Source organism: Beauveria bassiana, assembly GCF_000280675.1.
Source record: "Beauveria bassiana ARSEF 2860 unplaced genomic scaffold BBA_S00007, whole genome shotgun sequence".
Lineage (NCBI taxonomy): Eukaryota > Fungi > Ascomycota > Sordariomycetes > Hypocreales > Cordycipitaceae > Beauveria > Beauveria bassiana.
Window position 1 is genome coordinate 687,870 of NW_007930842.1, and position 20,872 is coordinate 708,741.

At 51.1% G+C, this 20,872-nt stretch overlaps 6 protein-coding genes across 6 annotated transcripts; 4 read left to right on the forward strand and 2 right to left on the reverse strand.

Moving 5' to 3' along the window:
* Window positions 1–454: 454 nt before the first annotated feature.
* Window positions 455–969, forward strand: BBA_03436 (uncharacterized protein; the record flags this gene model as incomplete). Its single annotated transcript, XM_008598533.1, has 3 exons — window positions 455–628; window positions 721–873; window positions 943–969. The coding sequence occupies 3 exons, from the start codon at window positions 455–457 to the stop codon at window positions 967–969; spliced, it is 354 nt and encodes a 117-aa protein (XP_008596755.1).
* Window positions 970–1,470: 501 nt separating this feature from the next.
* BBA_03437 (meiotically up-regulated 65 protein) lies at window positions 1,471–2,826 on the reverse strand (the record flags this gene model as incomplete). The annotated part of the gene is made up of 1 exon (XM_008598534.1): window positions 1,471–2,826. The coding sequence occupies one exon, from the start codon at window positions 2,824–2,826 to the stop codon at window positions 1,471–1,473; it is 1,356 nt and encodes a 451-aa protein (XP_008596756.1).
* A 1,397-nt stretch (window positions 2,827–4,223) lies between these two features.
* Window positions 4,224–7,970, reverse strand: BBA_03438 (Acyl-CoA N-acyltransferase; the record flags this gene model as incomplete). Its single annotated transcript, XM_008598535.1, has 1 exon — window positions 4,224–7,970. The coding sequence occupies one exon, from the start codon at window positions 7,968–7,970 to the stop codon at window positions 4,224–4,226; it is 3,747 nt and encodes a 1,248-aa protein (XP_008596757.1).
* Window positions 7,971–10,811: 2,841 nt separating this feature from the next.
* Window positions 10,812–11,483, forward strand: BBA_03439 (phosphopantothenoylcysteine decarboxylase; the record flags this gene model as incomplete). Its single annotated transcript, XM_008598536.1, has 1 exon — window positions 10,812–11,483. One exon carries the CDS (start codon window positions 10,812–10,814, stop codon window positions 11,481–11,483), a length of 672 nt encoding a protein of 223 aa, XP_008596758.1.
* Window positions 11,484–16,347: 4,864 nt separating this feature from the next.
* Window positions 16,348–16,836, forward strand: BBA_03440 (uncharacterized protein; the record flags this gene model as incomplete). The annotated part of the gene is made up of 2 exons (XM_008598537.1): window positions 16,348–16,523; window positions 16,590–16,836. 2 exons carry the CDS (start codon window positions 16,348–16,350, stop codon window positions 16,834–16,836), a joined length of 423 nt encoding a protein of 140 aa, XP_008596759.1.
* Window positions 16,837–18,026: 1,190 nt separating this feature from the next.
* BBA_03441 (pathway-specific nitrogen regulator) lies at window positions 18,027–20,300 on the forward strand (the record flags this gene model as incomplete). Its single annotated transcript, XM_008598538.1, has 1 exon — window positions 18,027–20,300. One exon carries the CDS (start codon window positions 18,027–18,029, stop codon window positions 20,298–20,300), a length of 2,274 nt encoding a protein of 757 aa, XP_008596760.1.
* Window positions 20,301–20,872: the final 572 nt, after the last annotated feature.

Sequence of the window (20,872 nt, forward strand, 5' to 3'; positions counted from 1 at the left end):
AGCAAAAGCCGTCGCAGGCACTTGTGTTGATTCCGCTGCTACATAAGTATCCAGGACGTTGCATGGAGAACATGTAATCAACTCCAATTTTTGTAAGAGGGAGTGCTTGTGAAAGCGATCGCCGCCGCCACAAATGGCTGGCCTCAGCTTTGAGATGCACTTCTGACGCCCTTCCCCATATATCTTGGCGACAACTACATACAAGCCAACTCCTCATTAAAATCTGGCAACGGCCGAGGAAATATTGCCCATCAGAGATGTCTCCGAGACGCACAAGAACCAGAGAAACTGCACAGCATCGGCGTACTAGAGCAGACATTCAATGTTGAATTTACAAGTATAAAGAGGACCACATGTCCGGCGTTTGGAAGCACATTTCTCGTAAAAGCAACACACTCAAACTTGATTATATCGTCTTCATCACCCCTCAGCACTCCCACTCCAATCCAGAAAAATGAAGGTCCTCGCTTCCGTCCTCGCCATCACCATGGCCGTCGCCAGCGTCAACGCCGTCGCCATTGAGCCCATGGCCGACCTCGAAGCGCGCTGCCTCGCCAACGGAAAAAGGTGCAAGGCCAACGGCTCCATGGGCACCTGCTGCAGCGGTTTCTGCCTCGCTCAGGGCAACGTACGGCACAATCACCTCCCCTCCCCCGCTATATCTATCCCCTTCCATACGGCCAAACAATAGCTAATCATTTCATCTTTCCCCTTTTATAGAATGTCGGCAAGTGCGCGAAGAAGTCCTTTGCAGTCGCCGATGAAGAGGCCATTGCCGATATCGAGGCTCGCTGCCTCGGCAACGGAAAAAAGTGCAAGGCCAACGGCTCCATGGGCACCTGCTGCAGTGGTTTCTGCCTCGCTCAGGGCAACGTAAGTTTCAGTTGCAGCCTTCACTCGGTCGTGGTCAATGACGCTAATCATGTTGATCCGTCCATTTAGAAGGTTGGTGTGTGCAAGAAGAAATAAGCTGGCCGGGATAGATGCAGTATCGTAAAGGATGATGGAGCCTTGCTGATATGACGCCTGGAGATACGATTGCAAGTAATGAATATTTTGCTTCATAGCGGTACATGACCAATCAATGAGTGAGATCCAAGCTGCCAAGCATGTGGGTGAGCGTGAGATGTGTACCATGACAGCAGGATGAGCCCAAGGTAATCGAATACAGTCATAATTTATATCCAAAACAATAAAGATTACGTATGATAGATGATGAGAGAAGGACTCCCTGCTTGTAGAGTCAAAGGTTCAAGGAAATGCTCATAATGCATGGTCGACAGTAATTTTTCAGCGTCAAACAATAAACCCGTGAATAATGTGGTGCATTTCGAATCCAGCGACTCCAATAATGACTCCAGCAATGACCATGAGAGTAGCAAAATGACAACAGAAAATCAAGAAAAAAGAACCTGATTCAACAAGGAAAAGGGGTATGTGCGGTTGTACAGTGTTGCAATGACAAAGAATTCATGATTTGCCAGGAAGCTCGCCTCCGTTGGGTGGCGCTGGGCCACTCTGGTCGATGCCTTGAAAAGTCTCGTAGAATTGATGTCGGTCATCTTCCAAATTGATCCTCGTTTCACCCGAGGCAACCATGTGCTTGACGTCGCTCCAGAAAGCTAGCTTACGAACTTCCTCATCCGCATGCCGGAGAGCTGCATTTAGCGCGTCTTTTCGATTCTTTGTGGCTGGTGTGGGCTCTTTCTCAGCGTCCCGAGTGGCTTCATTGAACTTGCTTAGGAGATGGCATAGCAATAATCTTCGTGAAGCCTGGAAGACGAAGAGTCCCATGATTTCGTGCATGCTTCTCTGCATGGCCGGTAGATCCTGGGCATGCTCCAGGTAGTTTTCGACTGCTTCTCTCTTCTCGCGATCTATGCGGGCGAAGCGAAGGGTCCGCATCAAAGTCGGGAGGTCGAAAATGTCGGGTTCTTCTTCAATGAAATCCACAGTAGATGCTCGCGCGGTGCTTGCGCGGCTGGGGTCCCGGCTTATGATACTACTATCTGAACGTCTTGTCCGTTCTGATGCTGGGCGCACAGAAAAATAGTCGGTGGTGAGGAGGTGAGGCTCGTCAGGCTTATGGTCGCAACGCTTCTTGATTCTTCTCCGGATCCAAGCTCGTCTTCTCACGAATGAGTTCCACCACTTGGCACCATGCCAGGAGAACGCGCCAGGGAATGCAAAGGAATATTCCCAGCCAAACTCGTCGACTCCTTCTTGGTGATTGATACGCCAATCTGGCCAAGCCCACTCCCACGTCGGGTCAGGAACCTCAGCGGTATGAATGTCGGTCAAGGAAGGCTTGTGAAATTCGTTTGTCCATGCGGGAGGATCCAAGCCGCCTAGCGCTTTCGAAGAAAACAAGGCAGCGCCGCATAAAAAGCATCCTCTTTCGTTTTCGTAGAGAATATCGATGGCAGTATCTCGGTTGTCGACTCTCTTGTTGGGGCTAGAGTACTGCCGAGGCTCAGGCATAGGAGTTGCATCGTGTACTTCAATAGAGGGCTGTGATGGCGAAGGTCTCGGATTGCGCTGATTATCTTGCTCCTCGGGCTGCTCAAGTATTACCTCATGACTCCCGCTGGGGCTGGGGCGCCTGCTAGACGTATTCGGCTCATCAGCACTACCTTGAGTGCGGCTGCTTCTTCGAGTTCCGGCGTCGGGGGTTAGGAGGTTGGAATTGGTGGCGGTCCTGTCTATTTGCGCAAAGTGGTGGCCGTTGTGCGGGGATACCGTGCCATCATTGTCGACGAGGCAGATTTCATGGTCAAAGTCGTCTGGCTTGAGACCCGCCACACGACGTGAGGTGCGGAGCTTCATTGCGCAAGGGCCGTCTCGAGCATGCTCAGCCAGCGGACACCGTGAGTAGGCTAGGGGCTGGCAAGCCGTAGAGACGCAAGATTTTGATACTGTCTGTGCTCAGAATGCCATTGATTCTGTGTTAATTTGAGAAGAAGCTGGGTGGCCTCTTTTGCCGTGCCAAATATTCAATATCGCCAGTTGGAGTGGGCAGGACCAGGGTGGTACGTCACAGAGTCGGCCAGTGGGCAGCAGTGCCGTGGCACAGAGTGCAGCCCAGTCTAGATTCTGCCGGCGTATTGGATATGAAAAGAAGAAGGAAATTATAGCCAACAAGTGCAGGCAGCCAGATTGCGCCCACAGAGAAAGCAGCAAGGTAGGCGCGTGAGGCGGTAGGTGAGAAGCTGCCGTGTTGTTTTCCGTGACAAACGACGCTTTCAGCGATCGGGGAACCGTAATGGTCGATCAATGTGAGAGATACCGCAAGATGACGACACCGCCAGACACACCAACAGTAGGAGAGGAGCAGACAGAGGGAATAGAAAAGAAAAGCCACGCGCCCAGTCAAGCCCAATTTTTGGATCGTCGAGGTTGAGGAGCAGAAGAGCTGGAGGAGCTGCAGAACCCCAAGGAAGTCGTCGGCCAAGTTACAGTGCCTTGATCCACCCACTACATTGCCTCAAACAGGCGGCTGGTGCGCTAGAAACTTGGAACTCTTGTGGGGCGGTTTGGAGTGCTCTCAGTGGGGTAGCACTTTGGCACTGTAGCTATCAACGTACCTACCTATATAAGGCCTAGATAATTCACATCAATGAAGACTATGGATCCGCATTTTTACTACGACAGTAGCAGTCCTAGGAAACGTCAAGACTAAAGGAGTCAGAGGCCAAGTCTAAGATAGTCTTCTACATCTAGAATTGAAGAGAACAAGGTATTAGGTGAAGTGATTATGTCAAAAAAAAAAAAGGATCAAGAATATGATCCTAACGTAAAGTTGTCGTTCGGTTGGGGAAAAAAAGCCCAGCCAAACTTGCTCACTATTCGATCACGAAGATGAGAAGCTGTGGCGTTCATACCCCAATGTTTTTCCAGGCAATGCATGCGCGTCTACAGAGAGGCGATATCTCTTACGAAACACGAGATGTGACTAAAGTTGGACAAGTGACTATGTAAGCGCAAGCAGAGTAAAAGAACTTTTCAAAGTACAGTAGTCTCGGGAAGCATTCGTGATGATATAATTAATATCTAAAGCAGAACAAGACAAATAAACAAAAGCAACCTCCACAGGGAGAATTAAGATTTGAGAATGAGACAATGCATAGGAGCAAACAAATTTGCCCGATTATGGTCTGATTTCTTTCATCTTGGTCATTGTTCGGCTTTGTCTTCTTCTTTCTTCGCACAACTGACCACCGGGCTCACAGTTGCCATGGGCGTTGTTTCGACTTCTTTTCCAAATCTAACTCTGACGAGAAGGTAGGAGGATTTGGAGAGGTCAGTTCCGCAATAGTCATTTTGGCGGTTTGTTGAGGAGCAACCTGATGAGGGGTGGCAGTTAGGTAAGCGGTATGCTGCGTCAATCTTTCCCGAGAGAATGTACTACTCTCATGGACATTCCTGGCCGGCAAGAGTTGGCTATTATTTCTCAGGTGCACAGTCGACGGGGCATCCGAGGCAGAACTTGTGTTCGGCGTGGATGTGACGTATGGCCCGGGTACAAGAGCGATGTTACTCAAGAGAGTATCTAGGATAGAGCTTGACTGCGCTGCAGTCGCCCGCGTAGCCTGTGTTGGCTTGGAAGTTGGTGATGTCTTTTGCTCTTTGCGTTCGTCTTGAGAAAGTTGCAACCTCATGGTATTGCTTTCTTGCTGCCCTTTCAAATTCCGTGTCACAGGCGTCGAGATTTGCTTTGTGTTGGCAGGCTGTTTGACATTCAACAGATTCGCGCTCTTGTTTCCATTGGCCTGACTGTAGCCCATGGAAGCCTGCCGATCGTCCTTTGAAACCTTCTCCGGTGGCAACCTTGTCTGTACCAGAGATGGTTGCCTTGGTTGCTCTCCGGGCCTTGCTTGGACAAGTTCCACGTAATTATAGACCGTCTTGTTATGATAACCTGACTGACGCAATGTATTAGTTGAAGCTGGCTCAGTCTGGGTAAACGATTCCGTCTGACTGGCATGTGTGCGATGCTGCTGTCGTAAGTGGTCTTGTCTGCGGCCTGGTGAAGGCGCTGGCACAGGTGGCCTCATCTGCTGCTGATGCTCTGGGGTCTTTTTGGACCGAGGTGTATTTGAAGTCAATTCCTCAACAGAGTTTGTGTTACTCCAAGGTCTGGAAGCTCCATTCGTACTTTGCGGTAGGTTTTCGTAATGGGGCTTCGCTTGCGCTGGGATCATGTGCAAAACTGGCCATTGGGAGCCTTCCAGGGTCAATTTAAATGTGGCAGTGAACGTCTCTGTCTCGGAGTGCTTACCATCTTCGACCCTGTCAATATGAATAACAGAAGAAAGTGGCGCAGCGTTTGACCGAGAGGCTCTCATAAGTTGGGTTGGCCGCTGGTTGTCAACTGCCAGCTCAGTACCGGGCTCCGGTACATTGGATGGGCTGGCATATGATCGTGAGGTGCGTGATAGATCAGGTAGGACAAACATTGCTGAACCATTATACGGCGCTGGCGAATGGTTTTGTTGTTGCCATGCTACGGGTGGCTTAGAACTCGTCGAATTTGACTCAGAGTGGCCAGGATTGGGCGAGAAGGGTGTAAAATCCTCATGTGATGACTGAATTACAGCAATGTTTCGACCATCGAATTGCTGATTCAGATCAGGCCAGCTCAGTCTTGCTGTCTTTGGCGTGGCGTCATTTGGCGGAGCATGCAAAGGCTGCGACATTCCTCTAGCGTCCACGTAATGAGCAGAGGGACGTATAATATCCCCAATTGTCTCTTCTGGGGTCAAAGTTTGACGCAGTGGAGACGGCCGCTTGGGCTGCGCGTCCCAAGTCAAAGAAGCAGGACGTTTTCCCTTTCGATCATATATCATGGAGGTCTGCGACACCTCTTCTGTACTAGGAACAGTCTCGTGCAACCGTAGTCCAGGGTCTGACCACAATGCACAAGCAGGGCTTGAATCAGAAACACGCCAATGTTCAAAAACACGCCCTTCTCCCTCCTCGTTATATAAGCCTGTTGCTGGCAGTTCTGTCTGTGTGCTAGGATCTAGTTCGCCGAGCGAAATTGAAGAAGTCGGCCGGTTGCCCTTGGCATCAGATGATGGACGAGGCAGGGAGTCGACGTTCATACTGGCATGCGTAACGTCTGACTCAGAAGATAGATTTGCAGATGACTCGGACGAGGAGGTCGGTTGGAATGGGATATTTTTTGGCAGCATTGGTGGCGGCATCGCACGAGAATCTTCTTCTTCTCTGAGAACCCCTACAGCAACCGAGCCTTGCCAAACGCGCAACTCGGAGCAAACTGGACTGTCTGTCAGTTGTTCATCTGCCACAATGAAGGCTCTACTGGCTTCACGCGTAATGGACGCTAAGCTTTCAGAGGAGCTGTCGGTAGGACTCCGAGACTGAAATGTGGACGAGTTTGACTGAGTTTGGTCCGATTCTGAGTAGCCGAGCCCCGAAGAGGTTCCAGTGTCAGTGGTGCCTGTATTTCCAGTGAGGTATGATCCAGAGGACCATTCTATACTCTCACTGGTCTGTGGCCATGGCACTGGCCCGAAGTGACTTTGAACCGAATGGGTTGGCTGTCTGGTGGTTTCAAAGGCAGCTGGGTCTTCATGGACGGTTGGCACGGCTTGCACGATAGCCAAGCTTGGGAGTGGCTCCTCGGGATCTTCATGAATTGGCCGTCTTTCGGCTTCCGGGTCCTCTTGCATTGTGTCCTTGTTCACGAACCACTGTCCCTGGCGTTTGAGTTCTTCCTCTGCAGCTTTCCAGGACCAGAGGTCAAACTTCCACGTTGCGGCTGCGAGAGCCGGGTTGAAGCTTGCGGGTTCCACGGTGTGGAATCTCCTCAGTCCCAAGGCTTGCATGATATCGGTATATCGTACATTGAGAGGGCTGCATTCAGTGCAAAATAATCGGGCACCGAAATAGTAACGCGCATGTTCAATGAGGAGTGTGCCAACTTCAATTTCCGTTTCTATAGGGAGTTTTCCATAGACGAGCTGAAAGTTGAAGTCAGCCATGCGACATTTCTCGTCGCTCAGATGCGTTGTGTCAAAGAATTCGTTTGGAGAGATTTCCGATACTCTGTTATAAGACGCAATACCATGAAATTGACCATCGTCTCCATGGCCTTGTACTGCAAGTGCATAACCTCTCCCGTGGCCTGCGTCAACAGCGAAGTCTCTTATCCTTGCTGTAACAGGTTGCCTCTTAACCGGGTCTTCTCTAAGGAGACCTGGCTCTGATCTGCTGAAAGGGAACTCCTGTCGGTCTCCCATCATAAACGCATATGCATAGCCATGAGCGTTTTTAAGCGCGCGTATTGCTATCGTATTGCCCTTCACTTTGATATTTCGAAAGTTGGGAGCAATATTTCGAACGATTGAAACGCGCGGGTAAGCCGGGTTGTGCACTGTAAGGTAGTCATCGGCTCCGCCGACTCTGAGATATTTGGCGCCGAAAGCTACAATGTAGCCGACTCCATCGTAGACTGGTCTGCGCGCACATTCGCTTACGATTTCGTTTCGAAGTGCGAATCCGCATTCCCTCCCTTTGATTCTGGTGGATTCGATTCTGCACTGGTTAATATATCGGCAGAGTCTGTATCTCCGTCCTTGTCGGCCTGATTCCAGTTCTTCCTGTGCTCTTGTGAGCTCACGCCGAACATCGTTTATCCTCCTTGCTCCATCTATTACATGGACACCTGGGAGAGGCTGGCCTCCCGTGCTAACCAGTCGCTGAATCTCGCGCGAATAGAGGCGGACGGCAGCCACTTGAAGTCTCTCTGCCTCCTCGGCCCTGAGGACCTCGCTGGCAATAGTCGAAGTTATGGTAGGGTCTGTGATTCCGAGTTCTGTCTGGCATCTCTGTATGGAGAGTTCGGTTGAACGACGTGCAGTTTCGATCTCCTCATTTTTTATGCGACGCCTTTCTTGCTCAAGCCACGCAATGTTGTCCAGTTGCTCTTGTGTCATGGACGACATGTTGGCTGCCTGGTGCCGTTGTGTTACAGCTAAAGGCTCTGTACAGGCAAACTGCGTAGACGTCTTTGCAGGTTGAGGGGCAAGCTGGCGAGAAGACCCCAATGGCTGGAAAACGGGCGACGGAAAGCACCAGCTCGATGAAGGTCTAAGCTGTGGTTGACATCTCTTTCATTGATGGCACTTGCTCGCGGCTTGACTGATAATGTGTCTTCCCTTCGACAACAGGTAATGCTGCCAGCATTCTAGTTGGTTGGTTGGTCGTGGACGCAATGAGATTAGCCGTAGTGTGGAAGCCCAAGACAAGAACCAGGCGAGAGATATCGCAGCAAAAATACTGATAATGCGACACAGTATCACACAGACCACTGCTAGCCTTGAGGTGCAATTGGGACGATGCTGGTATAAACAGAGGTCAAAGAAGTGTAAGGCTGTTTGGCAAAGTGAAATGATTAGCTCTGATGCTGTTCAGGTTCCGATACAACATGAAAACCCGCTCGACCGCTGTTGGTAGCAACAAAGTAATAAGGCACCGCCCCAACCACATATTACTCCCAGAGTAAGTCCGGCCCAGGAATACACCAGTGGTACGCCTAGTACGTCGTAGCCTGGCGCCACAACCAGCCGCCCGCGGCGTGCCTCGCGTCTGTATGGGTGAAGCAGAGCATCGCAGGCCCACAACGGCTGCAGCGTTGACCTAGCTAGAGAGAGCTTCTAGTGGCAATTGGAGGGGCGTGAATAGGACAGCACAATTGTCAAGCTACCACGGTAGGTGAGTGGGTAAAGGAATGGCTTGGGCGTTGTCTCGTTGTAGATACAATCGCGAAGGAGATTCTGGCGAAAGTCTTTTTGGCTGCGCCATGACTCATTTGGTGTGTAGTGACCTACCACACTTGTGCCCGCAACCAATTCTGATGATGCACTGAGAAGTTGTCCCAAAGTAGACGCAAGATTGCTGGCCTCTCTGACCAACCCTGATGAATCTGACTCCCCTGTCAAAGTGGTTGCGCACTGTATGGTACTTGCTCAAGTCCCCTCTGTGGTTAGTCGGGGCACCCCTCCTCTACCTCCCATCACAGGGGCCAAAGGCAATGGATGCAACCCTCCACAGATGATCTGGCGCAAGTTCAGCAGCCTTCTGACCAAGGCACATCATTTACACCGTCCGTGATGTAGACTTCCTGCATCCTCTATGCCTCTCAACCCCATGCTGAATGTAAGACTTGGCATTGTCGGCAAATGCGGATCCAAACATGATGTGATGTACCTTTATATTTGGCTTGACTACTTACCACATTAGATCGGCATGCTGAAGACTTTCCTAGCAACGCCACTATCCCGTCCGATATGTTAGCCCAATCAAAGCTGCGTTAGCCCTGTCACTTCATTGCGAACTTGTGCGCAATCCTGTGGAATCACTGGTTAGCCACGGTTGGCCACAAGGCGTTCGGTGTCACGGCACGTCTGGGTACTCTCCTGGCGAGTTCTCTTTGTGCGTTCTCCGCCTCTGAGAGCTTTCCCACATTTGCAACCCCACCTATAGTAACCCAAACCTACCCCAGGCGAAAAGGGTGAAGCCGTCCTGATCGAGGCCTAGTGAATCCTGCATGCCCACTGCGCTTTTGCACTTGTGCACTGTTGCGGGCAAGACAAAAGGTTTCTTGAAATAAAGGACGCGTGTCAAGCTGAAGCCAGATGCTAATTGCTACTTTGTATTCGTAAATCTGCGGTAGGGGAGGGCGTGCCTCATATGTCACAACCATTTGCTTTCCTCGGCTACGGCGCAACCGGGAGCAGCGCCGACGTTAACGTCAAGTGTCTCAAATGAGCTCGATTGAAACCGTCCCTCGTCTCCGTCACGAGCCGTGGTCTGCCTGGATACTCAGTAAGCGCCACAAATGTCAGCCCCATCACTTGATGCTCATTTGATCACATTCTCCACGATGTCACTCTCCACAGCAATAGCCTGATGCTGATGCTGTGTGGGGAGAATCTCGCGACACACCCCTCCCACGCGCACTCCCTTTTGAAGAGGATCAAGCCTCAACGGCTAATAGGGCAAAACTGGCGTTTCGCTAGTCGGCATGGACAAACGAAGAGTCGTTGACTTTCTTGGATACGACCCTGGTTTGTTACTGACGGGGCTAAGACTTTGCTCCAAGCTGAGTCCGTGACCCGCACCAGTGATAAACGAGAATCCAAATGCTTGTCACGGTGTGATGCCTCGTTCTGGAGGGTAGATGTGCGGCTGCGAGGTGCGATTGGTGGTTTGTCTAGTGAGGCGCTAGACGATAACGCTGCTGCAATTTGCCCGGTGGTCAACTGCTGCATCACGTAGGAATCCCATTATCAATTTGAGTCTGCTGATAGCCCAGCATTGATTTTGAATCGCTCGCCAATTCTTGGATCTTGTCAACGCCTACGTCGGAGGCTTTGTGACCACTCGATTTCGTTTGCTAGGATCTGGCCGACGCCCGGACGAACGATTCTCCTCCACCCGCGGCTGACTGTTCAGTGTTGATGACATGCTCTGCCCCACCCACCGCGAAAATGCGCTCCATTGCTCACCAGTCACCACCCTGTAATACCAGTATTTTATGATTGATGACTATTAAGAAACAGTCCACACACCCAACAGGATTCGATTGCTTTCTCTTTGCTTTGTTCTAATAACACACCAGCATCCTACAATTTTCACTAGCGTCAAGCCTCGCAGGCACATGCAGACAGCATCAGGTCACATTGTAGCCCACCACACATAATCTGGGCCACCAATCACCACCCGCCTACAACCGCCGAGCAAGGCATCCTTTGTGGACAGGAATCTAATCCATCTCATATCTCATGGCAGACACAGTTCAGAAGCAGCCACAGTCAACTGCCGCCTCCGTTGCCGCGAGCCAGGGCGATGGCAAGCAACATCTGTTACTCGCTGCGAGCGGCTCCGTCGCGACCATCAAGCTTCCTGAAATCATATCTGCGCTATCCTACAGAGAAAGATTATCCATCCGAGTCATTCTCACAAAATCGGCTACGCACTTCCTCGCTGGTCAAGCCGCTGAGCAGCCTAACCTGGCGGCTTTGTCCAGTTTACCCAATGTTGATGGTCTGTACGTAGATGAGGACGAGTGGACCAGCCCCGGCTGGATCAGAGGTGACAGCATTTTGCATATTGAGCTGCGTCGCTGGGCAGATGTGCTCTTTGTCGTGCCCCTCTCCGCCAATCTGCTCGCCCGCATTGCTGCAGGCATGTGTGATGACTTGCTCTCCAGCGTCATCCGCGCCTGGGATACTCGCCGCGCTGCCATCGTCGTCGCTCCGTCAATGAACACATTAATGTGGGAGCATCCTCTTACGGAAAAGCATTTGGATACCCTGCGTTCGTGGCCATGGTTCACTGTTCTACTGCCGCAGCCCAAGGCTCTCGCATGTGGCGATGTTGGGCAGGGCGCAATGCGTGAGTGGAAAGAGATTGTGGCTGACATTAAAAAAAAGCTTGATGATCTTGCCAATTGACGGTCGTGTTCATAAATATATGTCGTGTTCATACTGTTTTCAGTTTTGGCTTGATACTTTTCAATGCCCCTGCTGATTTTGCCTTTTGTTTGTCGTTCGACAGAACGTGTATCGAGACGCTTCTCGTCGGCTCTGCTTCGTGGGGAGGTGCAACGGACTACTTCAACGAATAACACTTTCTAGTTCTCTCGTTGCTGCTCCGGGTTGCTGCTCCTGGTTGCTGTATTCTCGAGTCATATTCACGCCGTCCTTCGGGTAGATTTTACTCCTTTGTGCTTGCCCTGGTCTGCAACGTGTGCATATCCCCTCCTCGGCAATTACAACTAGAGGAGTGCTTTGTGATGGGAAGTCAAGATCATGCTAAAATAGTTGTGGAATCCCATAAAACTCGTCAGCTGCACAGTATAGTAGTTGGTTTACGACTCTGTGTATTTGACCCTGTCGACGCCGAGGGACTTCGTCGACACGAATCCCAAACGCGCCTCAACTAAGCAAACAGGAGTAGTCCACAGCGTGTGACCTAGTCATTCATAGCATGACAAATTGAGGGGCAGAATTTTCAACTTAGTATGAAGTGCGCTTACCAGCTTCGCTCGCCAAGTAGGCGACTCGTACTTTCAGATTCGCACGCCTCATGCTCTCCCACATTTGTCTCTCACATTCGAACCAATGAGCAGACTGCAAACCCTGATGGGTATGATTCTTGACACAGAAAATGCAATGCTTAGAGGCCGCAATCCATGACAAGACAGTCCACAAGTGTGACAAGGCAGCTCTTGCCGCTCGATAACTTTGGGCTCACAGCTCCAAAAAGCCTGCCACCAAACTTGTAAATTATTTTCAGATAAGTATTGAGGCATTTTTCAATCTCGGATTCTCCTGGCTATGGCCTGCGTGAACACACCGTCAACGTCTGTTTCGTTGCCATGCTATAGCTAGTCTAGAACTTAGAGATCACAGTTGAATCGTAGGAGACAGTATATTTTCCTTCTGTTATCTTCTAAATCCCGCTCGTAATGTCTCAAAGGCATAGCATGGGACTTTAGGGAGCCGATCATAGTCTCTATTGAGACGCTTGCGATAGACAGAGCTAGTACGAAGGGAAGCAAAGAGAACGATGAGAACTGCCCAAAGCAGCAATCGCTCATTGTTTACTGCTAAGTCTAATAGCATTAACTAATGATTCGACTGTAGTGTACAGTTTCCGGAGAAGACTATATGAGTGTTGCAGCAGTGGCATGGAAGTGGCCAAGTCTCCCGCGGTGACCCGGTCTCTACCTTCCACTAGTAAGAACTCGCTTATTTTCGCAGAGCTTGATGCTCTGTGATTCAAAACTAACGATAAGTAAAGCAAGGAATTTTTCAATGATTGGAAGCATAACACTGAACGCTTGGGAGCATGCTCGGGAGCATCGATTGCGAACCCCATGTCAGGGTGTCATCACCAACCCCAATGACCTCAATTTCCGTAATTCGGGTGATGCCACTGGAGTATGCATCCAAACTATTACTTGCATTATATCAGTCATTTGACACGGGAATTGTTGACGACGCTTACTTGTACTTACATACAGGCAGCATATAGATTTTCACTTGATGGCTCATACAAACAATGAGATGACCCGTTCACTTGTTGTCCGTTATCCAGCCCTTCATATATCGGAGAGTTTCTTGAACTGCTCTTGAATATGTCAGCCAAACTAAATAAATTACCATAGGATGCGTGTTACATCACTGCGCCTGAAATTTAGTATCAGAGCGCGGGGCTTGTTGGGAAAAATGTCTCTGAGGGGCCGATGACTTTGTCGCCTCTGCACTCACTTTCTGAACATACTTTTGTTCGTCGGAATTAACTAGTCAATAACACGACACTAATTTGTCTGTCATAATCATGCTTCTCCTCACCCAACTTTATCTCGTACACCGCAGGGCTGGTCAGCCCGATGCTGCCTGGCCCTGAATGTTGCGTACGGAGCGGAAAGGAAGCCATTGAGACAATTGGATGTCAGGAAGCAACAAATTCATTATCAATGCCTCTGTGCACCTACTGTGTGATAATAAAGAAGGTGACTTTTGTTTGAATAGCTACATAGGCGCAGGAGTGAGATAGCTGCGTATGAAGGACTCAAGGCACCCGAACAGGCCAGGGCTAGTGCCAGCGAATCGACAATAGATCAGATATTACGATAGTGTCATGTATATGATGATTATTATTCTTTTATACTTGTGATGCTTTGTTGAAGTTGCGTGTGATGGCGAACAGACTCATTGGCGGCGTTGATCCTCGCCCTATACTTACAAGTTCTGGTCGGTGGCTCGAGCCAATAATGCCATATGTACGACACCACTTTAGTCGGCAAAACCTCTTATTTAAGTCGGCAATTTTTAACGTAAGCTCGCGATATACATCTTTTCCCCTAGCAGAACTAGTTTCGTTGCTTCTCTTAGGGAACTACGCGCATCCGCAAGTGAACCGGCATGGCCGTGGCAGATGCAGCCCCGATACGATGGATTCGCAGCGCCAAAAGCTCCGTTGCGGCATCAGATGAGAAGAAGACCCTTTGTCTGATTCAAGAAGAAGGTATGAACGCAAGCCTTTCCGGGAAGTAAGCTTGAATCCAGCGGCCTACCATGCGCCAAGTGTACCATTTTATCGCCACGTGCTTTCCATTTTCCCATTCCCAGGTTCAACAACACGCACACGTGCATCTGCTGCTCAACAAGGCGGGAGAACAACGCACGAGTACAAAGCCAGTGATGAGGCTGCGTACAAGAGCAACTTCCTTGGGCGCTGCCAGGAACGAAATTCTCGCCCCCCCCCCCCAGCGAGCCAAGATGGCGCACGTGTTGTCCCTCGTTTCTTTGCGACGCCCAGCGGATGTGGCTGTCAGCCTACTTGCTGATATGGGAGATGGGCGGAGGCCTTTGTGGACACTGTATGAAGTAATACTCCGTAGGCGGTCTCTTTTCGCGACGCTTCCCTGTAATATAAGTACGAGCACTATTTTTTCCATCTTGGATCAATCGTTCCACAGGTTCTGCCCATGAAAGGCTCCATTTCTCAAAATTATGCGTGCTCCCCGAGCCCTGATCTGGCATACGAAGTACATTAATGATAACGTTATGGTCGGGTATGAGTTGGTTCCACAGGGCCACATACAGAGCACTTTACTTCGTATTAAATATAACAAATGCAAGCAAATTTCACCCTTTGGGGATGAGCAAGAATTGCACATATGCCGCCCGGTGAATGCGGGCGCGACGCTGACAACCCCGCCGGGGGCTGCACATATGTACCTCAGTGAAGTCCGAGGCTGTCCCACAGCCGGTTATAGAAACAAAGTTAGCGTTTCGACTTAGCTAACTAGTTTATCAGGCCAGCCTTGGAAATCGACTCAGCACGCGTTCGGTCTCCTTTTTGTGCAGGGCTGGCCATTGTCCACGACTCATTGAATCTGCCGGCCCGTGCCTGTACCCTGTCGAATTGCCAATTTATCAAGTCTATCCGTACATATGGCTTGGTCATGCAAGCCAGAGTTGGGGTCATCTCCACAAGTCCTCCCCCTCCCCGGACCTCTTTTAGTCAAGCTCCCCTTGCTGTCGCTAACTAGCGAAGCTACCTTGTTCGGTGGTCGAACGTAGTACGGAAGCGATCAAGTTGCAGCGACTGGGGACGAGAGATGAGGCACGGATTCCTATTGTAACGTCGGTTTACTTCCCCGCCCCGACTTGCAGCATTGACGGCGTCTCTTGATGGCAGCGCCTAGAAAACCGCCCGAGGATAAGTCTCCCTCCACGCGACGAGCCGACAGAGCGCCGACATCAAAGACACAAAGTTGCCTTGGGGGTTTATGAAAGAGCCTCTTTTGGAATTGTTCGCCCGCAATTGGGGCTGAGATCAATAAGAATGTACAGAGAGGCCCCGTGCTGTGACCAGGTGGGACAAGTGCGCCGCAATACAGATAAAGTGCGAGTCACAGCATGGAGAACTTTTGGAGGAAACGCGTGCATTTGCCCAGGAAGGTGCATGAAGTCTAGGCCTGCCGCCTGCACACAAGCCATAGTCTTTCACCAACGCTACCACTGCCTATGCCCAGGCTTCGCATTCTCTTCATTGTTGTCTTTGGAGGAAGCTCTCACTCGGTATCCTTACTTTATCAAGCCTTTGCCTCCTTCGATTGGCAAGTGAGCTGCTCCCAGCATTACGGAGTAGAGAACTAGCCTTGTGCTGCCCTAGCCTTCTGCCCATGTTACCGCAGATTAATATAATACGAATAAGTTAGAGGTAATTTTTTCGGCGCCACCTGGAAACCTGCAGCGCCGTCCCCCAGCCAAGAGGCGAGAACCCTTGCGAAGCTAAGCTCAAAAAGCATGGTGCTTTCTGTAGCTGACCCGCCCATTCAGGCCCCGGGCCACGCCGCCGCCGGATTTTCCGCACAATGGCAAATCCACCTGCCTCATGTGGGCAGCTGGACTTATGATAGGTGGGCAGCATTTTGTGTATTATGCAAAACGCATTGATTTGGACAAACAATCAGCGGGCTTGGCCCATGAGAAAGAGAGAAAACGGAAAGGCGAGGGGAAAGGCTAGCCCGCTCAGCTGTCCACGGACCAAGCCATCAATCGCAGCCCAGCGACTCGGGCCATGCCCTCCATGCACCTTGCCGGTTTGCTTGTACTCCGTATCACTGAGCATTATTGTCACTGCGGATGATATAAGTATAGCGAGCCGGCCGCCTCTTATCTGGGGATCCCTTCTGCGTCTCCTTTGCTTCCTTCCCATCCATATCCAGCCTCATCTTCAACACACACCTCAGACCCAATCGCCCGACTCTCGCCTCTCATATAATCTCAATCCTGCAAAATGAAGTTCTTGGCCGTCGTCTCTTCTCTCGTCGCCGTCGCTGTTGCGGCCGGCCGCTGCGGTGGTGACAACTGCGCCCGCCAGGTCACTGGTACCCGCGATGGCCTCTCCGCCGTCACCGCCCGCCAGAACGACTGCTCTAGCTTCATGCTCACCACCATTGTCCCTGACGCTACGTGAGCCTCCCTTGTCATTGTTCGCCGCGAATGCTTTTATTGTAGCTTTACTGATCGCATCTATAGCACCACCACCGTCACCGTCACTGTTGACCCCGATGAGGCCCCCAAGTCCAAGCGTGCAAACAACGAGGTCCGTGCCGCCACCGAGGTCCCTACCGCCGTTCCCGCCTACGCCTCTGGTTGCGACAGTGCCTCTCGCTACTCGTCTGCTTGCGCTTGCTGGGGCATCACTGCCAGTGCCACCACTGCTGCCCAGCCCACCAAGACTGTCACTGTCACCGTCACCAGCGACTACTGCGAGGACCTGTAAGCGCTGCAGCAGCAGAGGTCAATGTTTGGGGCCATGAGCCCTGACAACAATGAAGCACAATGGTACCCGAGGCCGACCACTGAAATGGTCTGGGAACTGTACGGAACACATGTTGAACAGATGCTATACTATGACGGTACATGAACAGCACGAAGCAACCAAAACACCAGCGAGAACAGTCAATAGTGCTGGCGTCCTTTGGCGATGTAAATATAAGATGCATGAGGGCTAATGACCAATTCCATACATTACATGTAAATGACAAAACTTGTATGATAGTCTCAACAAGATGCGATGAACCACATTGATCGTATAAGCAAGCTGGGGTGTTTCTAAATCGAATCAGACATGTTCAATTGGCAGCGACGATCGCTCATTGAAACGGTTTCAGAGGGAATTATGAGACAGCGATCTACATTCTTCGGCTAGTTCCTGCCACCAAGAAACCACGACACACTACGGATAACTATAAAGGTTAGCTCAGAGTTAGCAGCTCAGAGAGTCAGAGTTATTAAAAGTCCAGGACAGAATGCTACTGAGAAATACAGTTCCATCCTTCTTTACCGTCCACACGTTGCAAAACTTGGCTACTCGGTCAAGCACCATAATTATGCGAGGCTCCGCAACCAGTCGTTAGCGAGAAAGTTGCCCCAGCATTCCAATTGCCTTTACTAAAGTCCACTATCGCTCGACAGCGGCTGCAAAATAGTCGCTTCCGAGAAGCAAATACCTAAAAACCCTCTGGATATAGGGAATACTTCATTTCAACCCGACCTGCCGTTGTTGGCGCTGGGCGGCTCACCGGCTGCCCATCCGTTTCGTGAGCAGGGTTCGTCACCGCTGCATTGGCGGGGCAACACAAGATAAACAAAAACCACCCTGTCACCACTATCAACACCGCCAGGACAACCAACGCTACGTCGGCGAGACCAATTTCGTTGTCCTGGCTGATTGCGTCCGTCGTCGCGGATCGAATTTTCTCCAAGCCCCTATCAGCTTGTCACACGCTGTCTTGAAACTACAACTTGGACCGTTTGCTCGATGCTCGCTCTCATTTGCCGATGCCAAGACGACGCAATAAAGACGACCACCTCAATTTCGAGATACACGTTGACCATTCTTGCTTATTACCCGAGATAGTCTATGAGGGGCATAGCCCATCTGACCTCACGTTGCCTTCACAGACCAACATGACGACCCCAAGCTTCGCAAACGACCTCAATGCCGACTCCGAGTCGGATGCAACGATCCTAAACGGTGTCAAGACGGAGGACGATAACATTGCTAATAGGCGGGATTCGGGCCTATCTGCTGCCTCGTACGAGAGCGACAGGCGCCCGGCAAGTCAGCCAGGGTCCGACTTTGACGAATCGCGGCGCGATTCCTACATCAGCGTCTCCGGTGACAGACAGTCACAAGGAGGCTCTGAAAATGCTAACGGTCGGATGTCTGCCGGCGAGAGCAGCTCGCAGCATGAGCAAGATGACGATGTATTCAGCAATCATAGTCCGAGGAGCTCGACAGGCTCAAATCTCGAGCCAGACCACCCGAAGCAGTCCCTGACCGCTTCTCGACGATTGACTGGTGGCTCCAAGATTTCCGACATGCAGCCATTCGATCCAGATGAAGAATTCATACCGACTGTCAGAGAAGCCCCACGACCGCCGTTCCGATCGCCGTCCTCGGTCAAGGCTATGCAAATGAACTCACCGCCACCATCAGTCACGGGCTCCGCTCGTTCGAATCGCAGAGCTACCCGATCAAGCGTTTCACGTATCGGTTCTCCCGCTGTCTCCGCGCAATTCTCTCCGAAAAAGACACCTCCCCGATTCAAAAGGAACACCCCACCCCTGGTGCTGCTACATGTTACGTTGTTGCCATTGCGGTGGCCATGGGGTGACTTGATGGACAACGCTCGGCCGAGCGAGCTCAGTGACGCGGGCAAGAATCTACGAGAAGCATGGAAGCAGCTGCAAGCCCGAGTCGGAGACACACTTTCCGATCGAGGCATTCTGCTTCCACATCCTCAAAATGATTTCGAAATCCTGGAGGAGCGGCTTCTCGAGGCCATGGAGCTTCCACTCCAGCGTCGCGCCCGCATACTCGAGTGCGGGCACTATTTAGGACCGGCCAATGAGATGTCAATGGTAGACGATGGAATGACTAGTGACGAAGAAGATTTCGAAGAAAGACGCACTGAGTCAGGGAAGCGCCACTGGTGCTCGACCTGCCAATCTGATATCCGGTACGATTCTCTTGGAGAGGGCAGAGTGTTTCGGACCAAGGTGTACGCCAGCAACGGCCTTATGAAGGCTGGAGCTTGGGATGCTTGCTGGAAGGAAATGGAGCGAGTCGACGTCGAGTTGGAGCCCATTCTTGATCCTTCAACTGTGGATGAGCTCGAACGGCTCGCAGCTACCCAGGAGCGTGAGGCTATCGAAGCCGAAATCGCAGCATCAACGCATATTGAACGAGCCGCAACCGAAGGTGCCTTTGACGCACCACCTGCCCACGAGGATGAAAGACAATTGTATGAGGAGAGAATGCGTGAAATATACGGCCAAGCTGAAAGCCACGAAAGTGTTGTGCAAGAGTCGGAGACGCAGACACCAGACGATCAAAAAGAATCTCCTCAGCCATGGCCCATCTCCGCTGTGACAGACTTGCGGAACGGCCCATGGTCTGAGACTTTCAGATATGGTTTCCGCGATGTTGTTCAACTGGTTGTGTTTATCCTCTGTGTACTCTTACTGCAGTATCTGGGCATTGGGTTTGACAGAACAGGAAAGGGTGAACCCAGAGAAAGCGATAATTCACTACAGGTACCTGCTACGGTATCGCAAGGAGACTTTGGTACGGTGATAACGCCGAAAGGACCCGACTTTGCACACAATACGGTTTCATCGCCGAACTCTGTTCATGAGTCTTATGCGGCCTGCACGTCTGCTCTCGAAGCTGCAGAGGCATCTTTAGCTCTGCCCGTGGCCGCATCAACCGTCACAGTGACAAAGACTGTGTCTGTGGCTCTTCAAGAGACGCACGCCGCAGAGGTGAAGCCACCTGTGAATGAGAAGTTGATATCAGTGGCCAAAGATGACCATGCCACAGAAATACTCCCTCGGGTGGACACATCGACCGAGAAAGTGGATGATCAGGAAACGGAGGTGAATGAAACGAAATTGAAGGGAACCGGGGAGAAGAAAGCGGAAGAGAAGAAAGTAGAGGGAAAGGAAGCGGAGGGGAAGGGGACGGAGGAGAAGGGAGAGGGAAAGGAGGCGAAGGGAAAGGAGGCGAAGGGAAAGAAGGCGGAGAAGGAGGCGGGTGAAGATGAGGCGGAGGAGAAGGAGACGAAGGCTGAGGAAACGGAGCATGAGGAGGCTAAGGTTGGAAACGTGAATGATGGAGACGCGGAGACAGGAGATGCGGATCTGTCGCCCAACGCTGATGAAAAGACGGAATTGTGATGCCGTTGTCGGAGACGAAACGAAGAGCAGGGTCCTTTGTCTTTAACTTTACGAATCAAGAATGCCATAATGTCGATAGCCATGACGCCTATACCAATCATATTTTGAGCCCGGAAGTTCTTGAGAAAGTCTGGCTGGAAAAGAGCGGAAGCAGCTGCGGACAGCCAACCAAAACCACCAGTGTTGTTGAACCCTGTTTCATTATTCTATGGTTTCTTATCTAATGAATTAAAGTCGAACGTAGATATCCATACATCCAATCTGCCACTCTCGCTGCCCAAGAAGGTTTCTGAGCCAGCCTAGCCCCAAGCCCGTCCATTCCGGCTGAGCGACCGCAGCCTTGGCCAGTGTAGCCGCTGTGGAATTGAGCAGGTGGTATGCAGTCGAATTGGAAATGGCCGCGCTATTACTTGGTACGGTCGAGCAATGTAAACCAGTACATGATGCCTCCTCAAGCGGACCGCTCGACCGCGGTAGAAACCAGTTGCTATCGTAGTCGAAGAAGCATCGGTCGGACCAGTTACAGCTGGTGAGGAACAAGATAATAAGGAGGATACTGCAGTACACGCACG